Here is a 10905-nt window from a genome sequence, read left to right on the forward strand (position 1 = left end):
CCAAAGTGCTTTGTTGATGAGAAGAAAGATGGGGGAGCAGACTGCTGTGGACTCATGTCTTTGACCTCATTTAAGAGCTGTAGTATTTTCCTTAGCAGCCTTACTTCATTATGTTTCAAATTATAATTTCCTAAGTTAATAATTGTTCTTCCAAATAATGTGTTTCACACACACACACACGTGAATGTGTTCTGTGGGTAGGAAGTATAGGTTTAATTTCTAATAGTCATAGAAATTCTGTGCACATTATAAAGCTATTAGGATGTAACAGCTGTTTTAATTCATTTCACCCTGCAAAAGCAATGTGATGCAGTCTAAAATGATCAGTAATTATGTATTTTGAAAGCTAAACCTCTAGTTACTGAAAGAGCTAATTTACACATTAGATACTGATAAAACTACAGTATGCTTTGAGTTTCAAAGTTAGAGTTATCTCCTGCCTAAGACTATGAAAGAGAATCTGTTCCAGAAGACACTTTTCTTTCTTTGAAATCCTCTTTTGCATCGCTCATTATAATTTTTGAAGTTGCAAATCAACAGTAACGAAAAACTGCCTGATATTTTTCTAAAGCAAAAAATTAGAAGGACTGTTAGAGGGAGTAGGATTTAGAAGGATTTTATTTTATGTCTGCTGATCAGTGACTACCATCTGCCTTCCACTTAATGTTGTAGAAGCTTGCATGCGTTGCCCAGCTATGAACAGATGATGTGCATGGTTTGTTGAGATATATGTGTATTCTGGATGTGTGTGTGTATATACCTACAGTGCTTAAAATCACACTTGAAGTGTAAAACAGATAATGAGTCTCCATTTTGGGCTAATTTGCATCTTCAGCTCTTGAACGCAAAGCGCAAAGCAGTAGACTACAATGACACTGATTTTCTTTTCTACTTTAGAATCAGTACTAACCAGCTGACAACAAATATTTTGATTAAACACTTTGCTTTATTGGGGAACTTTGGGGCACATTCTTTGTATAAACATATTGTTTTCTCTGATTTCAAGGGACATATTTTCAGTGTGATTCATGGATGTATCACACCGGTAAGCTGTCATGCACAAAATATATTTTTCTCTGTAAACTTCCTTTATACCATTGATTTCTCTAGAGCAAAAATATGGTTAAGAACAGACTATTTCAACTCAGGATATTTGCTTGAAATAAAGATGGTGAATATATAAGCCTGTTTCAAGTAAACTGAAAAATGTGAAGCATTGATTAGTAAACTTGACTCTTCTCAGAGACTTTTTTTTAGATGATTTATTTATTTACTTGAAAGATGGAGTTACAGAAGGAGAGAGAGAGACAGACAGACAGACAGACAGAGACAGAAATAGACAAGGATAGAGAGATCTTCTGTCTGCTAGCTCACTCCCCAAATGGCCTCAGCGGTTGGAGCTGGGCTGATCCATTGCCAGGAGCCTGGAGCTTCTTCCAGGTTCCCTAAGTGGGTACAGGGGCCCAAGGACTTGGGCCATCTTCCATCACTTTACCAGGCCGTAGCAGAGAGCTGGATCAGGAGTGGAGCAGCGGACACTCAAACCAGTACTCATGTGGGATGCCAGCACCACAGAAGGCAGAGTATCCCACAGCACCGCAGTGCTGCTAGGTGCTTTTCTGTATTGTTTTTTTTAATTCTTAGAGCAATCCTTGGTGGTAGATGTTGTTATCCTCATTTTGCACAGCCCAGAGGTAAATATTATTGTCCAGCTGTGACACTGCACAAATGGGGAGACTGAGGCTAGAGAGCACAGTGAACCGACAGTCACACCGCTGGGGCCTGAGAGCTGGGATTAAAGCTCAGGTCTGTTTCATTCTAAAGGTCTTGTTGAACAGGAAACACTGCCTTTTCTACTTCTGTTTATCATTTCTGTGGGGAGCAGCTCGGACTAGACTAAGTTACTGGAATTAAGACTTATTCTATGCATCTGCTCTCCCACAATATGGCGCTGGGAGAGAAGAAAGCAGCTTCTACACAGCTGCCTCCAGTTCAGCCAATAAACTGTAGGACCTGCTCCTGATTGGAGGAGAGCAGCGTGCTCGGCGTGTGGGCAGCCGAGTTGGGATTGGCAGAGGAGGACTATAAAGGAGGAGAGAGACGGCATGCACAAGGAACATCTAAGGGGAACATCTAAGGGAACACCTTTGTGTCCCATTGGAGGGTGAACCAACGGCAAAAGGAAGACCTTTCTCTCTCTGTCTCTCTCTCTCTCACTGTCCACTCTGCCTGTCAAAAAAAAAAAAAAAAATTACTTATTTGAAATTTAGAGGGAGATATAGAAAAGAGTTTCTATCCACTGGTTCACTACCCAGATGGCTGCAATGGCCAGGGCTGAGCCAAGATCTTCATCTTGGTCTCCTATGTGGGTGACTGACCCAAGCATTTGGGCTGTCTTCTACTTTCCCAGATATATTAGCAGAGAGTTGGTTTGGAAATGGAGCAGCCCCCGAGAGAGCCGGCCGGCGGTGTGCCGCTCCCCTGCGGAAGTGGGGAATGTGGCCAGGGGGAACTGCCCTTCCACGGAGGTGGAAGGGATAGTAGCCAACCCGGGAAGAACCAGCAGCAAACCTGGGGAGGGCCGAGCAGACAGAAAGAACAGCGCAGGGTCCTGTGTCGTTCCTCCACGAAGACGGGGAGCGACAATTTCATGGCATTATCTTTATTAAGCTTTGATGATAAAATCGTTTTATTCTGGACTTTGGGATTCTGAAGTTAATAGTTTTTACTTCAAGGTGATCAGATAGACACACTCCTCCTTTCCTACCCTTTTTCCTTCTAGCCTCTCTCCCCTCAGCCTCTTTCCCTTTCTTTCAGATACCTTATAGGACAAGAATAATATCCGAACGCCATAACCTTTTAATCTTCTAAAAGCATTTAGAACCCCCGGTTGTTCTGGATCTGGCAGATGTACATTTGGATGTTTAAATTAATAAATGAAGACTTTTATTCTGCAGTTCTGATGATGCCAGATTAAAATAATTTCCATTATCAAAGAAATGGAATGCGTACTCCTGTCCTTTTATTCCATCTATTTATACTGTGATGATAGGGCATACAGAAAGATTGTATTAAAATGTGGAATGTTAGAATGTACATCTGGGATGTGTTTCTAATCCCCTAAAAACTTTTCTGGTTCCTGAAGACAGAAACATATCTATGATAACTGTGGCCTTTCGTATATGGTGCTCTATTATCTGAATATTCATTTCTAATGTCTTGCAGTTGTAAAGGTTGCTTGAGGAAGCAGAAGTCATCATAATATAAAAATGTTCACTAATGAACTGTCCACGTGTAAAATTAGCTCCCACTCAAGCATTCCTCCCTGATGAATATTGTCCTTTCCCATCCATTAGTTACAGTGTTTCACTGATTGTTGGGAAGATGTAAAATCATTGTGCTCAATTGCAAAATCAAATGGCAAAATTTGCAAAAAATGAGAAATAAAGATTTCATGAAGTCAAGAAAAGTGAGGTCGAAGCCCTGCCAGATTCCCATGCAAAGCCATTGACAAATTCTGGTAGTGTTAGACCAGTGAAGAACTGAAAATGAGACAATCCACAAAAATGTTGATATGGTGGGAATTTTGAGAGGAGTATCTGACTTAAAAATTAGGAGAATGTTGGTGATGGTATGTTTGGAGGGAGGTGTGGAAAGTTAGAAGATGTTAGGAAAACTATACTAAAAATTATCTAACACCTTTATTACTACTATTTGCATTACCTTAGCATATAGTTGCATTGATTATTTTTTCTTACAGATTTCCTTTTTTTTTTTTTTTTTTTAAAGATTTACTTATTTGAGCCGGCGCTGCGGCTCACTAGGCTAATCCTCCACCTAGCGGCGCCGGCACAACGGGTTCTAGTCCCGGTCGGGGCGCCGGATTCTGTCCCGGTTGCCCCTCTTCCAGGCCAGCTCTCTGCTGTGGCCAGGGAGTGCAGTGGAGGATGGCCCAAGTGCTTGGGCCCTGCACCCCATGGGAGACCAGGATAAGTACCTGGCTCCTGCCTTTGGATCAGCGCGGTGCGCCGCCGCGCTGCGGCCATTGGAGGGTGAACCAACGGCAAAAGGAAGACCTTTCTCTCTCTGTCTCTCTCTCTCTCACTGTCCACTCTGCCTGTCAAAAAAAAAAAAAAAAAAAATTACTTATTTGAAATTTAGAGGGAGATATAGAAAAGAGTTTCTATCCACTGGTTCACTACCCAGATGGCTGCAATGGCCAGGGCTGAGCCAAGATCTTCATCTTGGTCTCCTATGTGGGTGACTGACCCAAGCATTTGGGCTGTCTTCTACTTTCCCAGATATATTAGCAGAGAGTTGGTTTGGAAATGGAGTAGCCTGGATTTGAACTGGTGCTCATATGGGATGCTGGTGTCACAGTGGAGGCTTTACCTACTACTCCACAATGCCAACTCCTGGAAAGATATACTTTGATACTCCTTTTTAATTTAATAAAACTCTTATTCCACATTCTTATGAAATTTTGGTTCCTATTTTAAGGATTCAATTTAAATGTCCTTTTTCAGATAACTATTGTCCTGGAATAATGAGAGCCTCCTGAGTGGGTTATATACTTGCCTTTTTGTACCTGTACGTCTTCCTTCTCCAGCTTTGCTGATAACAGCAGCAACAAACCCTGGCTTAGAGTGACTCATCCTGAATAAAGTTGTTTTGTAAGCAGTGAGGCAAAGAAACAGAACCTTGATGAGCAATAATCTCTTCTAGAAGAATGGCTAACCAGCAGAAATTATACTTCTATCTTAGAGAAAGGGCTTCAGGTGGTTCACTAAAGGAAAAGGCATTGTATAAATAAAGGTGTCCCCTTTTGGGGGTGGTTGAGGGAACTGTAGCAGTGTTGGTTTTGAAGTCTTTGTTTCTATTTGGTAAAACTGTCCAGAGCTTTGGTGTTACTGGGAATCCAAGATGAACACATTTTTGGAGCTTCCTAATCCATTTGAAAAGAAAAATGTGTTTGTAACTTTACCAGCCTTTATTTAGTCCATGGGTAGTCTTGGCAGGCTCAGCTGTAACGTCAAGAGTAGAGTCTAATGTATGCTGCTGGCTGCTGTCATGACAGCCAGAGTTCTGAGTTTTGGAAGCGATTGACATTGCTTTATAGTTGTTGTTGTTTGTTTGTTTGTTTGTTTGTTTTTAAGTCTTAGAGTCTAGAGAATACCCAAAGGTTGTGGTGGTAGAGAATTGAGTGCTTTTCTGGGTTTTCAAGTATGTGTAAAGAACACTATCAGTTAAAACTATAATGCACAGTTGATGTTTCCTTAACTTCTAGCAATAGGCAAGCCCTGTTTTAACAAGATCAGGAGATTGTTTTTTGAGACCTGGAACATAAATGTATACCTTAAAGCCATTTTCCAAATAGAGCTCATTCATTAAGACCAGCATTTACATTCAAGCTTCCCTTGAACTAGGCCAGAATATTTATCTGTGTAATTTAAGTAATAACATGTTAGTTAAGTGCTTGATTTAAAGTAGCTGGCATTTCAATTTATTTTTCTTTTATTGGAAAAGTTCATCCCTCTGCAAGGGGTTGAATTAGTCATTGTATAGTTTAGATAAGTCCTTTGCTCAGGGGACAAAACATTCACAGGATTTGTAGAGCTGTCTTGTAGCACCTGTGTGATGGGCATGTCATGAATCTCTTAATAGTGGTGGTATTGCTTTTCACAGAACAGTATGATGTGGGACTGACTCTTTCTGCTCCATTTTATGGCAAATCATGTAGCTTGTAAATCATGCTAACCATAAATCCTAATTTATGTTTGTCCAAGGATTGTGCTCTGAGATTCACCTTCACAGAAGCTGAAGAGGCTCAATACCATATGGTTTCTGTTATTAGTATGGTTAAGAGTGTATTTTCATCAAAATACACCATCTGTTTGCCATAAGAAGAGGAAAAGATAAATATGTTGATATATTTACACTGCCCCCCAGCCCCTATCTAATTAGTTAAAAATATAAAACTTAGATTGGCTTATTGAGAAAATATTTTAGAAAATTTAAAAATGTATGTGTTGAAGCAATAAGTTCCATAGGAGTAGGTTTTAGCCATCTTTTTTTGTCTCACATATACAAATACCAGAAAATTTGTTGAAGTAACCTGTGACTGTATTGTTTTATGGTTTCTTGTAAAACTACAGAAATATATTATTTGGTTGGAATTGTATTAATGCATTCAATTGAATGGAGCTTTGACCTTCAATCAAATGAGATGGGTGAAGATTAAAAATAATTTTCTGGGTAAGAGGGACTGGTGGCGAAGGAGTAGAAGGCAAAGGCAGGCTTCTAGAATTTCTTTGCTACAATGCTGTCACCTATCCTTTCCTCTTAGACACTTGTATTTCTCAGTGTCTAATTTTGTTGCCTATCTGCTCCTCAGAATTTCCCCTTCCCTTTCATAAGGCATAGCATATTTTCTCCTTGGAATGTCCTAATTCTTCCCCTTTCACCAAGTCCTGAATGCAAATAAGTTTTTACAGAAAACTCCAGGTTCTTGGGGCGAATGTTATGGCACAATAGGTTAAGCTGTTGTTTGGGGTGCCCACATTCCATATCAGAATTCCTGGTTGGAATAATGGCTCCTGTGCTTTTTTGATCCATTGTTTTAGCTGTTCTAAGTATCTGAGATAATTTAAAGTATATGGGAAGGGTATGCATAGGTTTATGCAAATACCACACCATTTTATATAAGAAACTTGAGCACCTGTGGATTTGGGTATCGATAGGGGTCCTAGGACGATTCCCTTGTGAAGACCAAGGGACAATAGTAATTGCTGAGAGTACAGGACGTTGATTGGGCTGTAGTTACCAGTGAGTAAGGTTGGTGGGTTTTAAATAATCATGCAGCCATACAGGCTCTGTTCTTATTTTCCCTTCCTTTGGAATTGAGTCATTTTGCCACCTTTTCTTTTTCTTGAGGATTTCCTGCCTCTGTGAGGTAATTCTGTTATTTTCTCATTCTTGTCTTGTATTCTTCCTCTTTCCATAGAGTCAGTGTAGTAACTTCAACCAGAACACTTTGTGCAACCTAGGCATGCATCCCATGCTTTCATTTTTGTTATGTTTTTAATTTTTTTCCCTTTCTGCACATATACCTAACTGTGCTAGAGACAACTTCAGGTTCTGTATTGTGTGGTTGGGAAGAGGGGAAAATCTCAAGATATAGAATTGGACTTAAGGAAAATCAGAGACACTTAATTGTGTCTTCATCCTAAGCAAATGCTCCAGTTTGGGTGTTTTTAAAATGTTTCCTTCCTTCCTTACTCCCTGTCATAAGCATCTGGGGCTTGGACCTTGCTGGTCTCTTAGTCTTTCTCTAGCCCTTTCTCCATGTTGCAGTCTTAAAATGCAAACTAATCAAATTATTCCCTGATGTAAAACCTTTCAGTGACTCCTCCTCTTCTGTACTATGTAACTCAAGATCCTTTGCATAGCGGTGAGACAGTGTAATGGGTAAAGGTGCAGTTCTCGAGCCAGTCTTCCTGGCTTTATTTGGCTTTCATTTATTAACTGAGTGATGTTGGCCAAGGTGCTTTCTCTCTCTGTCCTCAGTTTGCATACTTGTAAAAACAGCTAACAATAGTGGCTTCCTTGTAGAGGAGTTACTGTAATGATTAAATTATGTAAAAGAGGAATTAAACCAATGCCTGACACATTGTAAATTCTTTTTTAAAAAAAATATTTGAGAGGAAGAGTTACAGAGAGAGGGAGAAACAGAGAGAAAGGTTTTTCACCTGCTGGTTCACTCCCCAAATGGCCTCAACAGCCGGAGCTGGGCTGATCCGAAGCTAGGAGCCAGGAGCTTCTTCAGGGTCTCCCATGCAGGTGTAGGGGCCCAAGCACTTGAGCCATCTTCTGCTACTTTCCCAGACCATTAATAGGGAGCTGCATTTAAAGTGGAGCAGCCTGGACTCAAACTGGCGCCCAGATGGGATGCTGGCACTGCAGGCGGAGGCTTAGCCACAGCGCTGACTCCCACATAGTAAATTCTTAATGTGAGACCTTAGTGTTAGACCTCCTGCTTACTTTGATAGTCTCACTTCCTGCTGAAACCTTATACTCCAACCAAACCAAATAGTTTAAAGAATCCAAATGCATACTTTGGTTTGTTCCTTCTCCTTTGTGTTTAAACATGGAATGACCTTTGCTCAGAATGAATCTCGCCCCAGATGATGCTTGATTGTTGACTTCCCTAGGAAGATTTACCAGACCAGTCTGAGCTATCTGAGCACCATGGGCATTGAGGATTCAGCAGAGTGCAGCATAAAAGTGCCTGTCTTCCTGGAAATTCTGAAAGACAGACAAAAAACAGCATAAGAAAGTAAAGCAGGGAAGAGGGACGAGGACGCTTATTAGGTAACATCTGCAATTTCAAATAGACAAGACCTCCTTATAGAGGTGATATCTGAGTAATCTGAGTAAAGACTTGAAGGAGGTGAGGGAACAAGCCAGTGTGGGTAGTGTTCCAGCCTGAGGAAGCAGCAGCTGACCCTGATGAAGAACCTACCTGGAGAAGGCCGGTAGGGCTGGAGCAGAAGGGAAGGTACTATAAGACAGGGTCAGAGAGAGAATGGGGCCAGATTGCACAGGTTTGGGCAAGTGAGATGGTGTGCAGCGATGGGTGTTAAACAGAAGAATCTTGTGAGCTGACTGTTCGAACATTGGGTAGCATAAACTATACAGGAGCAAAGATAGACACATTCTATCAAGAATAATTTAGGTAAAAGGTGGTTGTGGCTTAGATGAAGGTAGAAGCAGTAGAGAAAAATGCTTTAGATTCTGATAAATTTTGAGGGTGTAGCCAGTGGCATCGGCTGATAGATTTAATATAGGGTAAGAACGAAAAAAGGAATCAAGCATGACACGGGGCTTTTGGTCTGAACAACCGATAGGATGATAAGGACTGTGAAGAGAAGATTTGAGAGTAGCTCAGTTTGAACATTTTAGATTTGAGATGTTTTTAGATGCCCAAGTGGGGATGTTGAAAATGCAACTGAATATATAGCTTCTGAAGTCCAACAGAGAAGTCTGAACTGGATATGTAAATTTGGATGTCAGCCTAAGATGCTTCTTAAAGTTCTGAGACTGTGAGATCACCGTTGTTTCCAAGGTTGAGAGTGGGAGGAGGGTCCAGCACACCAGAGGAGAAGCTGCCAGGGAGCCAGTGGCAAGGAAGCCACGGAAGGTGCCTTGGAAGCCAAGGAAGGAAGAGTTTCTGCAGGGTGAAGCTGTCAGCTGTGTGGGCTGTGGAGGGGCCATGTAAGATGGAGTGAGGGCTGATGTTTAGATTTTGCAGTATAGAGCTCCTGGGTGCCCTTGAGTAGCAGTTTTAGAGAAATAGTGGTAGGAAATCTTGATTGGAGGAGGGTCAAGATGAAGAGAGAATTGGGAACAGCATATGCAGACAGCTGTTTCAAGAAGCTTGCCTATGAAACAAAGAACGGAAAGCCACAGGGTATTGGTTCCCTGCATTCTCGAGGCCTAGCCACAGTCATTTGAGGTATGGACTATCTGGGGAAAGTTACTTTTACAGAAATGTAGTTATTACCATTCAGATTTGTCTTTGTCTTAACAGTTACCATTTTGAGTTGTTTCCTTCCTTTATTCTGACAGTGCCTAAGTTAGGATCTACTAAAATCTTTCTGATTCTAGAGTGTGAAAACATTGAACCAACCTGTTTGGGGACAAAGATACTGCCTTCTAAAGCAGGTTACTGCAGCTGTAAGTTTGAAGAGGTGAGCATTTCTGAAGATGTGGAGCTATGCCCTGTGAGCAAAGGGGAGCTAACATTCACTGAGTGCTGCTTCTGTGCCCACACAGCTTTGGGTGTTTTACATCCATTATCCAGTTAACCGTATCAGCTACTTGGGCTGATAGAATTTCATAAAGAGAATCTTACAGGTAAACATCCAGGATTTGTGACAAGCCTTTTAGCATCGTGCTTCATCTTACCAGTTTTGATAGCTCATTTGAATGCCCAGGAATGTTATAAAAATCTTTGAAGTACCAGACATGTTTATGGAACTGGGCATTAAAAGGAGTCACGTTGTAGGTTACGTTCTAAAAAAAATTTTTGAATATCTGGTTAAGAAAATAGCCTTCCCTTTTTAGGTGAGAGGCTAGTTTTGGGAAAAACTCTACAGTCCAATGAAAACCTTTCCAAGGATATTAAATCCTTAGAATTTACATGTCACCGTTGCTTGTGGGTCTTGTGCCTGTCTTCAGTTACTGGCTTTTCCAGGTGCCTTTTCTGTATCTGCCTAGCCATATCTACTTCCTCATGGACTTATTGCTTATCTTTTGGAGGAATGCGATATCAAACTTTGATCTCTTCCATCGGATTACAACATTTAAAGGAAGATTGTGCTTCTGGCCCAAACATGTTGACAATGACCCTTAACAGTATTTGAATTATAGTGTGGTTTTCAGGTAAACATCTTAGTGCCCTGTTTTCTTTTTATGTATAGACCACTCTTCTTATTTACATATCTCCTAGGGAAAGATAAATGTCTGAATTGGGCAAAAGAGAAATTCTGCTTTGAAATTGCCCTATTCTTTTTTTAAAGGTGCCATCTAAGGATGCAGTATTTTAAAATTTTGAACTTTGTAGGCACATTTTCATTTTAAAAGAAGAAAAAAAATTTTTAAAAATGTATTGGCAAAACCCAAAAAGCTCTAAAAAAAGGACTCTAGCTCAACAAGAGAACAGGAAGGAATGATTACTGATGATTTCAATTTCCAGTAGATTACAAAGCACACGTAATAGGCCTCGAGGAGAGATGATTCCTATGGCATACTTCATGCTGCCTTCACAGATAAGTGTGTAAATGAAAGGGGAATGAATTGTTTCAGCCTGGCAAATCTGGACAATTTTGTTGGAGTGAAATTGAA

The 10905-nt window shown here is 40.7% G+C and overlaps 1 protein-coding gene across 8 annotated transcripts in view; it reads left to right on the top strand.

The window, feature by feature from the left end:
* Window positions 1-10905, top strand: part of BTBD9 (BTB domain containing 9) — a 449433-nt gene that overhangs the window by 80516 nt on the left and 358012 nt on the right. The window contains exon 7 of one of the 8 annotated variants that reach the window (XM_089333979.1): window positions 9667-10678. The exons of the other annotated variants lie outside the window; for them this stretch is intronic. Coding sequence (XP_089190105.1) covers window positions 9667-9673 — 7 coding nt within the window. The 3' untranslated portion in view covers window positions 9674-10678. Of the gene's footprint in view, window positions 1-9666; window positions 10679-10905 lie in introns of those variants that run through there. 8 annotated transcript variants of the gene reach the window in all.

The sequence above is a fragment of the Oryctolagus cuniculus genome, chromosome 5, assembly GCF_051225735.1.
Source record: "Oryctolagus cuniculus isolate XC-2025 breed Fujian yellow rabbit chromosome 5, ASM5122573v1, whole genome shotgun sequence".
In the NCBI taxonomy this organism is placed as follows: domain Eukaryota; kingdom Metazoa; phylum Chordata; class Mammalia; order Lagomorpha; family Leporidae; genus Oryctolagus; species Oryctolagus cuniculus.